The sequence below is a fragment of the Oryx dammah genome, unplaced genomic scaffold (assembly GCF_014754425.2).
Source record: "Oryx dammah isolate SB20612 unplaced genomic scaffold, SCBI_Odam_1.1 HiC_scaffold_18, whole genome shotgun sequence".
Classification (NCBI taxonomy): Eukaryota; Metazoa; Chordata; class Mammalia; order Artiodactyla; family Bovidae; genus Oryx; species Oryx dammah.
The window spans coordinates 64078780-64097587 of NW_024070202.1; the positions used below are offsets into that span (position 1 = coordinate 64078780).

At 41.7% G+C, this 18808-nt stretch overlaps 1 protein-coding gene across 2 annotated transcripts in view; it reads left to right on the plus strand.

The window, feature by feature from the left end:
• The first annotated feature begins 4239 nt into the window (after positions 1-4239).
• NT5C3A (5'-nucleotidase, cytosolic IIIA) overlaps positions 4240-18808 on the plus strand; it is a 44056-nt gene continuing 29487 nt past the window's right edge. Inside the window, exon 1 of one of the 2 annotated variants that reach the window (XM_040259663.1) lies at positions 4240-6626. In XM_040259663.1, coding sequence (XP_040115597.1) covers positions 6489-6626 — 138 coding nt within the window. In that variant the 5' untranslated portion in view covers positions 4240-6488. The remainder of the gene's footprint in view (positions 6627-18808) is intronic. The other variant, XM_040259665.1, reaches the window with a different exon arrangement.

Genomic DNA, 18808 nt, shown 5'->3' on the forward strand with positions numbered 1-18808 from the left:
CCAGACTGAATCCCTGCCCAGCCCCAGACTCCAGGCCCGGGGCTCCATCTCCTAATACCCTGCTTCCCGTAGCCCAGTCTGTCCCCCACGCCCCCCAAACCCTGTGCCCTTGCACCCTGCACAACCCACATTCCGTTAGGGACACTGACCTGCTCTAGCTTGACATCTGCGACTGGGAATTTCTATAGCGACACACATAACCCACACAAGGCCGACCTCACCGTCAAGAGCCCCTACAGTGCCGGCTGCAGTGGTTCCTTTTTATGCCTGACTGGGCAGCACCTGCAGCTCTTCAGCAGGCCCCGCCCCCTGCGGCTGCTCCCTTGTTGGAGCTCCCAGGCCAGACTGCCCAGACAGAAGGCTCTGGAAGAAGCCGGTGCTGAGACTTGATGGAGGAAAGTGGCCATCTCCACCCACTCCCGCGTGAACCCCAGTCCTCCCTTCTTCACATTCTTGTGGGGGGGGGGCATCCTGGCCTTGGTTTTTCTAGAGGATAGAGCCCTCCTGTCCCCCTCTGTCTCCCCGACTGTCCCCTCTCTGAGTGTGTTGAGTTAGGACAGGTCTCACGGCCTCTCTGAGCTCCTGGTCTCCTTCCTTCCTTGGGCCCAAAGCTGCTGACACTTAAGGAAGAGGAGCCTACCGAGAAGCAGAGACGAAGGAGGCCAACTTGCACGGAGGAGAGACCTGAGAGGAAGAAGGTTCCCACAGGTGGGGTGAGCAAGAGTGCCTCATGCTGCTGAGACCAACATCTCGGGGAAGGGGCTCCAGCTCAAAGGACCCCAGTGGGCGGGGGAAGTGGTGATACAGGGAGGTGTGGGCAGTCGTCTCTGGGGTGATGGGTGGGCAGTGACAAGGGGAAACTGGCAAGTACAGTATTCTTTGCACATGAGAGAAAGGAAAGACATAGGATAGTAGTGAAGGAGGCAGGAACAGTACTTCTAGGGCACATCGACCATTTGGAATGACTGCGTTACTGCATAGAAATTGGGTTTTTCCAGAAATTGCAGAGTTATAAAAAGTTATAATAGAAAACACGTGCAGCTTCAGGTTCTATCTCCTTGGTTACCCCTAACTGAAAGGATGTGTGTGAGCTCTTGTCTTTGAGCTGGACATATTGCCACTTGGAAGAAACTGGGTTGCTGTGACTAAAAGTGGAGAATAGATATTAATTGGACAGGTAACAGTTTCTCTTGTAAGGGTTCAGGGTCATGAAAGAAACATTATTCTCTCATTTCCCATTGCTCTGTATTGTCCCCAGCCATCATTCTCCTTTTCTCCCTTCACAGCTATTTCCCTATAGAGGATCATAAACGCTCAGCCTTCTCCACCTCCTATATCCTTCACTCACTGAAAATCCAGATTTTGTTACCATTATGCCCACTCATCCACCCTCACCAGGGACACTAATGAGCCACTTGCCGCTAAATGGCATGGAAACTTTTCAGTTCATATCACTAAATCTCATCTCCCAGGTACCAGCCTAACTGGTTGCCTCTCTACTGGCCCTTCTTAAAGTCTTTTACTGTCTCCCAAATTTCTCTCTTTAATGTTCATATTCTCCAGGTTAGATTTTCTTCATCTTATTTCACTCTTATTTTCACACATTCTCAGGACTTCCAGTATGACCAGCATACTGCTCATACCCAAATCTCTATGTCCAGTCTCTCAACTGGATATTTTTATCTCAGCAGAAGAATTGTGCTGTTGTTAGGACATGCTCAAATGATGTCGTCTGTTATTCATATCAAGCCTCTTTCTACCTCTGCAGTATTTGTGCTAATAAGGTGACTAAGGTGAGTTCCCTGGATAACTCAAGGAAGGAAGCTAATCACCAGAAAAACCAAACTTGTGCTTGAAGGGTGGGAATTTTCAGTCCCACACCTGAACCTGGAGGGGTGGGGAGACAGGGTGGGAGCTGGAGATCGAGTTCAATAAAACTCTTGAACCTGGCACTGTTTATTAAGTTTCCAAGAAATGTTAGTTGTTGATGCTGTTTCCTTTCCATGGTTTTTCAAAAAACAACATTCAAGAAAAAGAATAAATGTTCTTCAGTGTATAATTGTAAAATGGTTAAACTGTTATATCCATATCATGGGAAACAATTCAGCAGTAGAAAAAATGAAGTATTGATGCACAAAACAACTTAGATAATCTCAAGGACATTATGTTGACTAGATCAGTGGTTTCCAGTGGTTAAGTTTGGGGTAAGATTGTGACCATAAAGTGATCACACAAGGGAATTCTCTGGCAGTCCAGTGCTTAGAACTCTGCGTTTTCACTGCCAAAGGCATAGGTTGAGTCTCTGGTCAAGGAACTGAGATCTCACAAGTGGGACGCTCAGAATTTGTGCGTGTGTGTATGTTTATGTGTGTATAAGGGCTTCCTCGGTGGTTCAGTTGGTAAAGAATCTGCCTGCAGTGCAGGAGACCCAAGTTCTATCCCTGGGTTGTGAAGCTTCCCTGGAGAAGGAAATAGCAACCCACTCCAGTATTCTTGCCTGGAAAATTCCATGGATTGAAGAGCCTGGTGGGCTACAGTCCATTGGGTCACAAGAGTCAGACACGATTTAGCGACTGAACCACTAGTATGTATATAAAATCATTGTGACCTGCTTTTTTAAAAGTGTATCTAGAAAGAGGGAGTAACCTGCTATATCAAATGCTACTGACCGTCATAAAGAATGAAGACTTACTGGCCCAAGCTGCATTTGGAGACACAGCCAAGGACAGAAATCAGTAGGCTAACAGGTAAGTGATCCTTTGCACACAATGTACGTCAACCAAAGAGTTCATAAAGAGTCTCAAGGAGAGAAAAAGAAAGGGAAGATTTGCTCAACATCTGAAGAGGTCTTATTGTCCCTTCAAGTAGACAGGAGAAAACCTCATGGGCCCTGCATAGAGAACATATTAGACACCCAAGCAATGGTGAAAGAGAATTTTTCTTCTTTAATCACTGCTATTGAATGATACATACAAAATCAAAATGCTTAGATAGGAGATATGGCATCTGTTTGAATTTAAGCAACTTCAAACAAGAAGTAATTGAATCAGGTAAAAATAGGTATAATATGACAAAGGCTTTGATTACCTTTGTTAGTGAAAAAATTCTGTCAGATTGCTAAAATGAAGAGAAAAATAGCACCAGTAAGCAAAACTAACTTTCCAAAATTATCTATAAATGTTCTATACCAAACAATAATTTCCATGGACTTCAAACATAAAATTGAAGATCTACTTCTGTTGACAAAATAACACTGGCAAACTTTAATTCCTTCTTGTTTCTCCTGTTCTATCAATTCTATTTATCCACCCCTCCCTCCAATTGTTAACTCCTTAGAGAACTTCCCAGATGGCTCACTGGGTAAAGAATCTGCCTGCAGTGCAGGAAACACAGGAGATGTGGGTTTGATCCCTGGGTTGGGAAGGTCCCCTAGAGAAGGAAATGGCAGCTCACTCCAGTATTTCTTGCCTGAAAAATCCCATGGACAGAGGAGCCTGATGAGCTATCGTCCATGGTCACAAAGAGTCAGGCACCTCCGAGTGACTAAGCACAATAAAGTCCCTTAAAGCCCCTCATCACCATTTAGTTCCTTTCTATTCAAAGTATAGTGTCCAGACCAGGAGCATCAGCAACACCCAAGAGTGTGTTAAAAATATGAACTCTTGGCACTTCCCTGATAGTCCAGTGGTTTAGGGGCTTGGGGAACGAGATCCCATATACTGCAACAAAGATCAAAGATTCCGAGTGCCGCAACGAAGACCTGATGCAACCAAATAAATAAATAAAAATGAACAAATATCTTTCCAAAAGAAATGTGGACTCTTGGCCTCCCCCCAAACATCCCCAGGAGGTTCACACTCACCCTAACATCTGAGAAGCACTGGATGAACTCTTGATTTCCTCAGTGGCTGTTTCTTTATAGCAGGACTTCCCTCTTCTTTTTCCTAGGACCTCTGCCAAGTTATCTCCCAGGGCATGAAAAAGACCATTACTCTCTAATCAAAGGGCTTTAATAGCTAAAAGGTGTCCAAAATCATTTGGTTTTTTCCTTTTGCAGGATAAGAAAGCAAAGCCCAGAGATCTTACATGAGTCCCCTAAGTCACAGCTAATGACAGAACCTTTCTTCGGCATACTTTCTTCCTGCTCTTTAGGTTCTTGCATACTGTCACTATCTCACAACAACAGGCAAAGAAATGAGAGAGCAAGTCTCAGCGGTGTGTTTTTAGTTTTGCTTTGCATTGTTTTAATTTTTAACAGCGTTAGTGGGAGAAGACCTTAAACCTACATCCACCAAATAGTTCTTCCTCACAAGAATACTACTTAACTACTTCAAGCTAAGACTATGCCAGTTATCCTATCAGAGCAGAATGTAACATTGTGCATAGCAAAAATTCATAAATTTACATCAAATTCCTTCATGTATTTTTACCATCCCAAGTAACATCATATATCATTATGGACAATAATTTACAGAAAAACACATTTACATACTTAAAGAGTTAAAAACAACCACAGAGAAATCAAACACATGAACTGGCAGTAGCCAACACATGTTTCCTAGTTCTACAAAAGGCATTCACGCACCCAGTGGCTAATTCCAGACTTGTTTTCTCACCAGATGCCTGCTCGGATAAGCTCTATCCCACCTTTCTAAGAACTCCCTTTCCACAAATTTCCCTTCAAGCAGAACAACTGCCAGGGTCCCTGGGCTGGAATGACTAGAGCAAGAGTGGAGGGTGCAGAGAAAAGCAACCCTTACTGCTCTCTCTTGTTCTCCTGTTCCAACTTTTTCCATGTCCTGGACAAACAGACAGCCTCACTGAGTAGCACCACCAGCTCCACAGAGTTGGTGTGGTTCCCCCAAGTAGCTCCCCTGCATCCCCTCCCTGTCATCGCCAGAGACAAGCAGGGGAAACTGCAGAAAGAGTCCTTGAAAGAGACCAGGCAGGTGAGAACAAGTCATGCTACTCAGAAAGGAAAATGATGGAAGAGGGGATGATTGATTGGAATGCAGCAGAAAAGGAAAAAACACCTACTTGCTCCAGCCTAACTTTAAGCCGTCTCTGCTCTGTTGCCATAGCAACATTTTTATGTGTGTGGTATATAACATAAAATTTACCAACATAATTTTTAAATGTATAGTACAGTAGTGTTAACTGTAGGCACACAATTCTGCAACAGATCTCTGGAATTTTTCATCTTGCAAAATTGAAACAACTCAATACTCAGCTGTACGACCCCATCATTTCCTCTTCCTCAGACCCCACGACCACTATTATACTTTCTGTTTCTTAGAGTCTGACTACTCATATAAGTAGAATAATGCAGCACTTGTCTTTTTTATGACTGGCTTATTTCACGTATATGAGATCTTCAAGATTCATTCATGTTGTCAAATACTGCAGAATTAGCCTCTGTTTAAAAGTTGAATAGTATTACATTTTATGTATTTCCACATTTTCTTATCAGTTCATCTTTTGATGGACATTTCGGTTGCTTCCACACCTTGGCTATTATGGATAGTGCTGCAGTGAACATGGGAGGGCTAAAATTTCTATGAGTGTCTACTTTCGATTCTTTTGGATATATACCCTGACATAGGATTACTGGGTCATATGGTAATTCTATTTTTAATTTCTTGAGGAACTTCCACACTTTTCCCACAGTGGCTGCACAAATTTACATTTCCACCAACAGTGCACAAGGGTTCCAATTCTTCACATCCTCACCAGCATTGTTAATTTTCTGGTCTTTTTGACAGTGGTTGTCCTAACTTGTGTGAAGTGATATCTCATTGTGGTTTTGATTTTCATTTTCCTGATGATTAATGATTTGATAAGCTTTATAAGCTTCTTTACCAATTGTCTATTCAAGTCTTTTGCCTATTTTTTAATGGGTTCTGTTGTTGTTGACATTTTTAACATAAACTGGATATTAACCCCTTGTCAAACGGTTTGCAAGTATCTTCTCATATTCTGCAGATCGCCTTTTACTCCCTTGTTACCTTTGCTGCACCCTGCAGCTTGTCATAGCACTCTACAGCCAAGCTACTGCGCAAGTCAGAAAGCAACGCCCCAGATGCCTTCTGGGGGTTGTAGTCCTGAGTATCAGAGGAGGGTGGAAGGCCGCGGATTCTTTTTGAGTGATGGTTGGCATCAGATTTCTAGTGGGCGGGGCTGGAATGAACCACTGCCTGCTCCTCATTAGCAGAGAGAGAGAGATTTAGTTCAGTTCCCCTTTTCCGTCCTTGAGCAGTTCCTCGGACCCGGGTTCTGAGAAGACCCTCTCCCCCACCTTGGCTTCCGGTGCAGGCGAGCTCCTGCGGCTCCCTCCAGCTTCCCGCCGCTGGGCCCTCGTGGGTGCGACCTCCCTGGGGGCGGGGCTCGTGCGGGAGGGGCGGGGCGTCCGGGCTTGTCCACCGGCCGGCGTTTCTGAGGCCGGTTCCAGCGACCTCTTCTCGAACCGCGAGGCAAAGGAGGCCAGGTCCATGGATCGAGCGGCAGTGGCAAGGGTGGGCGCGGTAGCGAGCGCCAGCGTGTGCGCCCTGGTGGCGGGGGTGGTGCTGGCCCAGTACATATTCACCTTGAAGAGAAAGACAGGCCGGAAGACCAAGATCATCGAAATGGTGAGTGTAGGGGCTCGTCGTGCCGGGGCGCGTGAGGGGTCGGGGTGGCCCGTCCGGCCTCGCCTTCCCGCGCCGACCGCTGCTGGAATGCTGGGGGCCCACTGGGGACCCGTTCGTCCCGCCTGGGGCGACCCCGCGGGCCCGATGACCTGGTCTGGACCCTTGAAGGCAGCGCTCGGCTTCCCGTGGGCTTAGTTACATCTCTATTTGAAACAAAAAGGCAGCAAATAGGTAATTCGGAAAAAAACTACCTCCCGCAGCAACACCCGCTTTTTCAAGAAATGGAACTTCCTGGGGATGTTTCGCCCTCCTCCTGGCATCCCGGGTCAAACCGTTGCCACAATACAATTCTGATGGTGGTTTTTGCATCGTGGCTAGGTTGAGCTCGGTTATGACAAGATGTAACTTGTCAGTGGTTAAAGAAATGACAGTTAACCCAGTTGGAGTTCAGAATAGTTTATTTTGTATTTGAAATGTTACTCCTTCCTGTCTCAAACTACTGGGAAGTATCTTTGTTCATCTTCCCCCCACCAAACCTCTTACATAACGTTTTAGAAATTTATTTCCAATTTTATTTTAAGACAGTATTTTAAGAATTCCATTTGAGGTGCATTATAGGCAATATTTGCTCCAAAGTTGGGGATGTTTTGTGTTTTAGTTAGAGCCCACTCATCAAGACAGTTTTTCTCAGTGAGTTGCATTCTTTGATACTTACTGGAGTAAATAATCCTGTGTATACTCCCAATAATGTACTACACAGATGAACTTCTAGGGTGTAGTATTGACAGATCAGTTGACAGTTTACCACTGTGCTGCTGCTGCTGCTGCTGCTGCTGCTGCTGCTGCTGCTGCTGCTGCTGCTGCTAAGTCGCTTCAGTCGTGTCCGACTCTGTGCGACCCCATAGACGGCAGCCCACCAGGCTCCGCCATCCCTGGGATTCTCCAGGCAAGAACGCTGGAGTGGGTTGCCATTGCCTTCTCCAATGCATGAAAGTGAAAAGCGAAAGTGAAGTCGCTCTATCGTGTCTGACCCTCAGCGACCCCATGGACTGCAGCCTTCCAGGCTCCTCCGTCCATGGGATTTTCCAGGCAAGAGTACTGGAGTGGGGTGCCATTGCCTTCTCCACCACTGTACTAAATAATATAATTTTAGGTTCATGTCTGAGAATACTTAGCTTCAACTATATGTTCTAACTGAGCACAGAAACTGTTTGTCCCAATCTTTGCTCTTGGCCTTGGGCTGAATACAAAAATATTCTTTCATAAATAAAAGTTTAAAAAATGTTAATTCCCCACATGTTTCTTATGCCAATAGTTTTGCTTATTGCTAGGATTAAATTAGTCTTGGATTATTATTGCATAGTCTTTTCTCCATTTCTGTACTCATAAGAGCAAATGTTGTTAATCTCAAAATTTTCATTTTGTTTATGTTGCTATCCTGCATAGAAAACATTGGTGGCTTCCCTTTGTTCCAAACCAAAAATGTATATGTGTGAGGAAAAAAAAAACCCACATTGCCATACCTTCTTGTATGTACTTGGACTGTGCCTTGGTCTATCACTTCTATTCTAAACCAAGTAGAGGTAAAAAAGTCAATGCTTTCACAAAATCCACAATGAAGCCATAATCTTTAAATATACATAATATGTAATATTAATTCAGGCATAAGGACAAGTAGTATTGTGGCGTGGCTGCAGCATAATATACAGATATGTATTTGGAAGGAAGAGATAGGGCATGTGGACAAAGAGACAAAATTGTAAAGGAATGTTGTAAAGCCATTCCAAACAGTTTGCCCTTTATTTTTTAGGCAGTGGGGAGCCATGAAAGGTAGTTGAACAGGATAATTGCATGTTCAAAAGTTTATTTTATAAAGATCACTTAGGAAAAGGTGAAAGGGGAGTGCCTGGAAAGAAGGAAATAATTTAGGAGGATGTTGGCAGTATTCCTTGTGAAAGATGATTAGAGCCTAGACTAGAAAATGAGAGCTCAGAGGATGAACATTTCGAGGTAAAATCAACAGGACTTGGCAATACAAACTCTGAACTCATACAAACCTAGCGTTGAATCTAGGCTTTCTCATTTACCAAGCTATGTAATCTTGGGCTGGTCTTTTAACTTCTCTGACTCTGCTCACCTATTAATTGGAAGATAATAATACTACCTACTTCATGGGGTAGTTATGAAGTTACATGAAGTAACACAGTGGGCATAATTGCTTTCATTTGGGAGCTTATCATTATTTAGGATCATTAAAGAGATTAATCACATTGTGAGGATTGCACACTAAATGGTAACAACGGCTACATTATTAGCCAAGATCAAAAAGGGGAGAGAGAGAGCAGACAAGGACGATATAGAGCAAATTCACTTTGTCCTGTTTAGCCAAGTAGAAATGTCCGTAAATTAGTTACATTAAGTAAAGAGCTTTGAGAAGCAATTATTGCCATATAGTGGCCCATAGTAATATACAGTATATACTTTACCTGTTGCTATTATTAGCAACAACAACTGAAAATGTAGTGCCGGAGTTGAGAAGATAGATTGGGATTAGCACCAGTACTTTCTGAAATGTCTAACTTCTTGGCAGTAATAGTGAAAATGGTTATGATTTCTCATCTATAACTTTGCAGGAGGATGAAAAGAGAAACCTTGAGAATACTGACAAATAACGGGTGTTCAGTGAAGAAAACAGAGATCTCAGATGTGGGAAAAGAGAACATGTTACCAGAAAGAAGGGGCAGAGTCAGCAGTGCCAGTCTACACAGGTCACATGTTGAGCTCAAAGCCATGTGTGTTAGCCAGCCACTAAAAGAACAACAAAGTGAAGACCAGAAAGTGACTATTAAATGCAAAAATACTCATGCCTTCAGTGAATCTTGTGTTTTGCTTTGGTTTTGAATGGTTGGCAATGTGCCCATTTTGGCAGGCAGGACAGTGAGAATGCTTAATGAAGTGAAAGGAGGAAAGGGAATAATCCATCCAGTTGAGTACTAGAGAAGATAGGAAGGCTGGGGATAGAGAACACGGGTGGACAGGTAACCTTTTAAAGAAATAAGGAACAGTCCTCTCTCTTTAAGAATGTACAATAGTCACTCACTATCCTTGGGCAGCTGGTTCCCACTCCCTTGGATACCAAACTCCAAGGATGGTCAAGGCCCTTTTATAAAATGGCAGATAGTTTTATTATAACCTATGCACTATCTCCCATATATTTTAAATAGTCTCTAGTTTACTTCTAATATCTAATACAGTGTAAATATTATGTAAACAGTTGTAAATACAATGTGAGTGGTGTGTAAATTATTGCCAGGAAGGAGCAAATTCAAGTTTTGCTTTTGAAACTTTCTGGAATTTTTTTCCCAGGTATTTTCAATCCTTGGTTGATTGTATCACTGATGTGGAACATACAGATATGGATGGCTGACTGTACCACTCACTGATTTATAGGTGCTTATTTCAGCATATTTTAATTTACATTATGTCTTATTTTCAGCCTACACCAACTACATCTACTTACTTCACTCTTTATTTCTGTCCAGTTGACTTAATTTCTCCTACTAAATGGCACCTCTTTCCAATTTTTATATATCAACTCTTCCTTTTTTCTTCATTAGCAGAGTATATTCTAGTTTTACTTTTTACCAACAGATTAATACTTATTTTTCTCCAATAGGAAACTAATTCCAAAAAAGGAAATGAGATGGTTTAATCTCATTCAGGTTTTCTCATATCCTTTATTGAATTCTCCCAAAGTAATTGGAAGGGGGGGATCAAAGGTACAAACTTAACAGTTATAAGATAAATAAGCACTAGAGTTGTAATGTACAACCCTAGCTAACACTATGACCGTAGCTAACACTTCTGTAGGATATATAGGAAGGTTAAAAGATTAAACCCTAGAAGCTTTTATCATAAAGAAAAACTGTTTTTTCTTTTGCTTTCTTACTGTATGAGATGATGAATGCTGAGTAAACTGATTATGGTATTCATTTCACAATGTACATATGTCAAACCGTTATGCTGTATACCCTAAGTTTATAATGATGTATGTTACTTATATCTGTATAAATCTGGAGTGGGGAGATTCTCCCGAAGTAGGCGTATCTAACCAATGAAATAAAATGGAAACACAAAACCAGAATAAATGTATAGTCTTAACACTATTCCCTAAAGAGCAACAGAGAAGGTGGAAATTATTTGGACAGCAGGAATAAGAGAGAGAGAACTGCCACTTGAAGCTCCCCAACCAGTTTAAACTGTCATTTCTAATTTAAACACATCTTAAGTATTTATGGCTTCCTCGTGAACATCAGCAATTACTCCTTAAATAGCTGGTGCTGTTTTTGAAACCTTAGTGTGTTTCCTTCCTAGGGATAAACTTCTAACAAAATCTTCCTTTCTTCTATCTTAAGATAATATCAGATGTTTTCTGAGTGCTAGTCTGTAAGTGGAAAGCCCACTACTGAATCTAAATTTAGATATATTTAGAAAAAGGGCAGGGAAAAACCAGGATTTAAACAACTGCTTCAGGGGGTTAACACTATCACATAGCCTTCTAAAATATTTTGATAACTCAACTTTAATTTTTATCAGTACAGAAATTTATGACTTCTTAGCACATGTGTTAAATTCTTGATTTGTTCTGAGAAGTGTATTCCCTAAATTCCTGTGGCATTTCCTGATGATTTCTCATAATGTAGCAATTTATACACTCTCTTAACCCACTCCAGTGTTCTTGCCTGGAGAATCCCAGGGACAGGGGAGCCTGGTGGGCTGCCATCTTTGGGGTCTCACAGAGTCGGACACGACTGAAGCGACTTAGCAGCAGCAGCAGCAGCACACTCTCTTATGTTGTTTACTATAATGTATGTTCTGGTATGTCTGGATTGGTGCATGGCTTTTTTTGTCATCCTTTTTTATTGCACTTGACTAAGAGAAACAGAGACCCAAAATCGGTGGCTTTATTAAAAATACAGATTTTATTTTTCTAGTATAACAGGAAATCCAAAAGATAGGCAGTTACTGGTGTTAACTAAGGGGTATAAGGTATGAAGAGGCCTTTGAAATGCCCTTGGCTTTTCTCACAGTCACGAGCTGCAGTACTCCTGGCCAACATCTCCATCTTCCAGACAGCAGAAGTGACGGAGCAAGGAGGAGAATACTTATTCCATAAGCAAAACTTTTTCCTTACATGTGCATGGAGGGAACAGTGTCATATGGTTCCCATAACTGTAAGGAAAGCTGAGGAATTTTGTTTGTTTGATTGAGCAACTTAACCACCCTTTGACAAAATGGAGAGTCTGTTAGTAAGAAAGAAGAGGGCATGGATGAAGGTAATCAGCAGTCTACCAGGCTACACTGTAGTGCCTGTTCTTTTTTCATATCACTGACCATTCAGTAAGTATTCAATATTTGATCAAATGAAAGTACACATAATATCACAGGTAGTCAGTCAGCTGATAGAAAAATAGAGCATTCCAACTATTCCAAGTACTTGGTGATAATAGCAATCAGTTCAGTTCAGTCGCTCAGTCGTGTCCAACTCTTTGCAACCCCATGAATCGCAGCACGCCAGGCCTCCCTGTCTATCACCATCTCCCGGAGTTCACTCAGACTCATGTCCATCGAGTCGGTGATGCCATCCAGCCATCTCATCCTGGGTCGTCCCTTTCTCCTCCTGCCCTCAATCTCTCCCAGCATCAGAGTCTTTTCCAATGAGTCAACTCTTCACATGAGGTGGCCAAAGTATTGGAGCTTCAGCTTTAGCATCATTCCTTCCAAAGAAATCCCAGGGCTGATCTCCTTCAGAATGGACTGGTTGGATCTCCTTGCAGTCCAAGGGACCCTCAAGAGTCTTCTCCAACACCACAGTTCAAAAGCATCAATTCTTTGGCGCTCAGCCTTCTTCACAGTCCAACTCTCACATCCATACATGACCACAGGAAAAACCATAGCCTTGACTAGACGGACCTTAGTCGGCAAAGTAATGTCTCTGCTTTTGAATATACTATCTAGGTTGGTCGTAACTTTTCTTCCAAGGAGTAAGCATCTTTTAATTTCATGGCTGCAATAGAGGATATAAATTCTGAATAGCTTTGATCTTCTGTCCACCCAAAGAGTAAAAACTTATTCATCCACACCTGAAGTAGCTAGATCTTAGTATTAATAGTTCCGGAGATATGGCCACTGCCTTCATAACATGCTAATGAGATTTAGAAGCTAACCACCTAAACAGGTGTCACTGCTAAGTCGCTTCAGTCGTGTCCGACTCTGCGACCCCATAGACAACAGCCCACCAGGCTCCCCCGTCCCTGGGATTCTCCAGGCAAGAACACTGGAGTGGGTTGCTGTTTCCTTTTCCAATGCATGAAAGTGAAAAGTGAAAGGGAAGTCGCTCAGTCGTGTCCGACTCTTAGCGACCCCATGAACTGCAGCCTACCAGGCTCCTCCGTCCATGGGATTTTCCAGGCAGGAGTACTGGAGTGGGTTGCCATTGCCTTCTCCGAAATAGGTGTCACTACTAGCTTAAAAGCTAAAGTCCTAACAGTATTTCTAGAATGAAAGAATATAAACGTTAGAGAGATCAACAGAAGACTTTGTGGCATTCAAAGGAATAAGAGGTGACATTGGGTAGTGTTTGATAGACATGGTGATATTTGAGGGGTAGAAATCATGATGTGTCCAGTTTGAGTAAAATATATCTTCAAATAAGGAAAATACATTAAACTCTTAACTTTGTCAAAGAAAATATCCAAGGTCATCTTGAAACTCCAGATTTGCAAGTATGGAAATGTTTGTGCCAGGCATATGATTTTTGTCTTCTCAAAGCACATTTGTCATGCTTCCTGTGTGTTATCCTCATGTAGCAAGTTAACCACATTTTCAACTTCAGTGACAAGTTTGATATCTTGTCTAGTGAGCTATTTTCATTTTAGCTGGAATAGTTCCTGAAAAAAGTTCTAGCTTTACAAACTGGGTTTTTTGCTTATTCCTTTTGTTGGGAATTCGTTTACATGACAGATGAAGCCATCCTTGGACCAGATATTAGGTTGACCAAAAACTTTGTTCAGGTTTTCCATAAGGTCTTATATACTAATATTTTTAATTTATCCAATAATTTTGTTTTCTGGCTAAAAGGTATCATATCCTTAAATCCTTTTACTGTCTTCATTTAACAAGTCCCCCCCTCCTCACATGATTCTGAGGCTTACAAAAGTTTGAGAACCATTGAAGTAAACAGTTCAAATTCCTGCCACCAGCATAATTACGAATTTTACAAGTCACAAAACTTCCAGGTTAATTGCTCACAAATAGTGAAAATTGAGGCTGCCAGAATTTAATGTATGAAGAAGAGAAAGCAGAGTGATGAGAATGTAGGAAAATGAGCACTTTCATTTACTCAGGAGGCGGTATACATTGGTTAAGTAAGTAATAGTGCGTGGATAAATTATGGTACACATATATAATAAAATATTGTGCAGCTTTGAAAAAGAAAAAAGTAAACCTGTATGAGTTAATGTTTTTAAAAGCTCAAAAGATAGTAATTAGGGGAAAAAAGCAAGTTGTAGGACAGTCGTAGTTCCAGAAAAGATATACGTGTATGTGCTTGTTACTGGAACTTCTTGAGAAACTATACCAGAAGCTGTTGATGGTTGTTGCTAGTGATAGTCGAGCTTGGGAGGGTGAGAATATGGAGGAAAGCTTCAACTTTATCATCCTTTAAGGTTACATAGTGTTTAAAGTAACATGAGCATGTATTTTATTTATTTTTAAAAAACTGGTTAATGACTTAGCAGTAACATTTTAAAAGGTGTGTGTTGGACCACATTGTAGAGGCGTCTCCATTATCAGGTGTTTGTAATTAACTGGCTAAAGCTCCCTTGAGCTTGTTTTTTTTTTAATTTTTTTTTAATAAATAAGATCTGGAATGTGTTTTAGTATGAATAATCTAGTAGCTGAGATACACTAAATTAGCATTGCTAGAATCAGAAGGAGAAGAGTGTAGGAGAAGAAAAAAATAATTTTCCCTCCACCTTTCTAAATTCTCCACTGAGGACCCCATAGCAAGACAAACTAAAAAGAGAGAAACAAACAAGCTCATTAACATGTACAATACCAAGGGAAAGTGAGTAACTCCTGGATGGCTTAGAATTACACCATCTGAAGCTAAAGGCAAAAAGGAGAGTGTAGAAGAGGTGTGGAGGAAGCGAAGTTTGATAAACCTGACCTAGGGTTGATACTCAGATTGAAGTGCATTCTCCATTAATAGATTTCTTGTGCTTTAATCATCTTCTCTTCCTCGTACAAAGGGAGTTGCAGATGGAGATTTCTTTTATTAAAAAATGTAAATTTTCCCTTTGTGGTTTAGTCGCTAAGTCGAGTCCGACTCTTGCAACCCCGTGGACTGTAGCCTGCCAGGCTTCTCTGTTCCTTGGGATCTCTAGGCAAGAATGCTGGAGTGGGTTGCCATTTCTTTCTCCAGGGAATATTCCCGACTCAGGAATCGAACCCAGGCCTCCTGCATTGCAGGCAGATTCTTTACCAACTGAGCTACGAGGGTACTCTGTTTTCTAAGCTTCTCTGTCAGCTCAAAATAATCCTTATGCAAAAAGGGTACACCTTGGGGTGGCAAATCTGCCGCCCAGGAGGAGCAGGAGTTAAAATAAGCCTGGAGTACAGAGAATGACTATGCTCTCTAGACTGCCATCAGAGCAGCAGAAAAAGGAGGGCTGAAAGTTGACATGTTGCAGAAGTGAAATAACGTAGAATCTGAAAGGGAGCAGAATTTGTAACCCCAGAATACGCCTCTGTGGTATCAGGGTTATTTTAGGCTGTTTCTCTGTTTTTCTTCTAAAGGAAAAAGAACAGCTGACCCCAGAGAAACTCTGAGAAATAAGCAGAAGTTACCCTTTGATAAGAGCAATTTACACTTCTAAGGGAAATTTCCATTTGTAGGGTTTTCTCCCTTTCTGCACCAGGAAGAGAGCTATGACTGAGTCTGTTGAAACTCTTGGGCTTCCCAGGTGGCTCAGTAATTAAAAAAAAAAATCCACCTGTTGATGTAGGAGAGGCAAGAGATGCAGGTTCATTCCCTGAAAGATCCCTAAAGGAGGAAATGGCAACCCACTCCTGTATTCTTGCCTGAAAATTCCATGGACAAAGAAGACTGGCAGGCTGCAATCCGTGAAGTTGAAGAGAGTTGGACACAACTGAGCACATAAACACATAGAAACTTAAAAATCTCAACTCCACCTAACAACCATCCCCTTGTTTATTGAGCTTTGCCTAAAAACCTGGCTTTCCCTTCCCCAGCATCTTTTGTTTTTAACTAAAGATGGTATGTAGGTGATGTGTTGTGCTTAGTCACTCAGTCGTGTCCAACTTTTTGTGACCCCATGGACTGTAGCCCACCAGGCTTCTCTGTCCATGGGGATTCACCAGGCAAGAATACTGGAGTGGGTTGCCATGCCCTCCTCCAGGGGATCTTCCTAACCCAGGGATCAAACCCAGGTCTCCGGCACTGCAGGTGGAGTCTTTGCCGTCTGAGCCACTGATGGCTTGGGTCATTTTGAAAGTTAACTCAGTTTTCTTGGGTATCTCTGCTGTATACAGGAAGTATACTGTATATGTTACCAAACTTGTTTTTCTCCTATTAATCTGTCTTTCATTACAGTGGAGTCTCAGCCAGTAACCTAGAAAGGTGGATGGAAAATTTTTTTCCCTCCCCCACAGATTTTATAATTTTGCAAAGTGTTTTGGATTATCCTAAATTTTCATAGCAGTTTAAAAGTTCCCTATAATTTACTTAAATCATTTCCATGCATTCCTCTTTTACTTGTTTTTAAAATAATTATTGAATTAAGCATACAGAGAATCTGAAATCCTACTTCAATCTTTCTCCTCTTATAGGTTGTAATTTATGTCTTCACATAATAACTTATTTGAAATCTAATGTCATGAACCTTACCTGATAGATCAGTTCAGTTCGGTTGCTCAGTAGTGTCGGACTCTTTGTGACCCCATGGACTGCAGTACACCAGGCCTCCCTGTCCATCACCAGCTCCTGGAGTTTACCCAAACTCATGTCCATTGAGTCAGTAATGCCATCCAACCATCTCATCCTCTGTTGTCTCCTTCTCCACCCACCTTCAATCTTTCCCAACATCAGGGTCTTTTCAAATGAGTCAGTTCTTCGCATCAGGTGGCCAAAATACTGGAGTTTCAGCTTTGACATCAGTCCTTCCAGTGAACACTTAGGACTGATCTCCTTTAGGATGGACTGGTTGGATCTCCTTGCAGTCCAAGGGACTCTCAAGGGTCTTCTCCAACACCACAATTCAAAAGCATCAATTCTTCGGCGCTCAGCTTTCTTCACAGTCCAACTCTTACATCCATACATGACTACTGGAAAAACCATAGCCTTGACCAGACGGACCTTTGTTGGCAAAGTAGTGTCTCTGCTTTTTAATATGCTGTCTGGATGTTCCCCCCTTAAAAAAACAGGGATCAGGGAACTCATGCAATTCTGCTTTTCTGCCAACAGGTGGCAGACTTCCCCTCTCATGGCACAGCGCTTCGTTTCTAAATTACCTTTCTTGTTAATGGACTTTTATGTTTACTCTTTGGTGCTTTAACCTGAAGTGAAGCAGAATGTACCACCCTACAATGTGCCATTTTGGCGTGTGAAATATTTGGCATTGAAGGCAGTCAATACACAGACGACTCAAGAAAAGCTTTTTACCTCCTCCTTACCTGCCTAAAAATTTAGAAAGGGGTCCTCTACCATGAGAGAGCTATTACCAGAGATCACAGTTTTCATCTGGGACATTTCCCTACATAGAGGGACAAATGCTTGCTTACCAAACGTTTGCTCTTCCCCTCTTCCTGGGAATTGCCTTCCTCGCCTTTGAAGCCCCAGACCCCTGCCTTTTTATCCTTAGCTCAGCATTGTATAATATATAAGCCTTGATCAATTGCCTGGCTGTCTTTGGGGCTCACATCTTTGTGGGGGCTCTTGTCGCTAGGAAATTAATTTTTTCTGTTAATCTTTCTTGCTAGTACAGGGGGATCTCGCAGGAACCTAGAAGGGTAGAGAGAAAATTATTTTTCCTCTCCTCCTAAAAACTATTAAGCTTTGAAATTTAAGCCAAGTAAGATAGTATTTTGTTATTACAGATGTAAATGCCTTTTGTCTCCTTTTTTTCCAATATATGTTCTTCATTTTCAAGGTGCTAATGGGTTACAGAGTTGTTTAGCAGTTGATTGGAGAGTTGCTCAATGTGTTTGGCAAGTTCCTACTTGTAATTAGGTGGAAGTAGATGATCACATGTTTACCATGATGTGGGTTCCTGCAAGATCCTTCCTGCCTCTGTTATATCTCCTTTGAAGACTTGTCATGGTACAGCCTTCTCATTTACCTTACCTCAGATGGCCTACTCGGAGTCTGGGTTCAAAGTAACACCATCAACAAAAATAATAATAGTTGTGTTATTATACCGTCTTCCCCCATGAAGAGTTTTGTCAGTTCATCTCAATTTCTCTCAGTCACACTTAGGGCGTTCAGAGGGAATGAGACACTTGATCAAGTTTAATATAGGGAGATAGGAAAAACTTGAGAACCTAGCCTCGCTTTATAGCATAGTGAAATGTTACAAAGAAGAAACCCGCTGAAGTTCCCTAAGATAAAAAGGGACTACACTGACATTAGAACTAGTAATTAATTAGAAACTGAGTTGCATTTGGCTCAGTTGGGCACTGTCTTTGTTATCCTGTATATCCAGATAGTGCCAAACTGTTTTTGCCACATGCTAGTTATTCAGTAAATGTTAATTCTATCTTTTTCCTTCTATAAATAAAGCTATTCTTTTCCCATCCTGATTTTAGACATGATGTTTTCATGTAGTATGTTTATACTAAGTAATGCATTTAAAATTTATCTCTAATTTTATTTGATAACTATTTTATTTGAGACCTCAGATTTGGAGATAAAAACTGAATGGTTTTACTATATCATGCATCTTTCTCAGAGTTAAAAATATTAAAAAGAATGAGAGATATACAGCATTATACCAAATTTTGAGCGACATTTTTTAATCTGCATTCCTGCTGTCATCTTTGTAGATGGTTCAGCTGGCCTGGGAAGCTCACGTGGAGGATTGGCACATACCATCATGTCATTT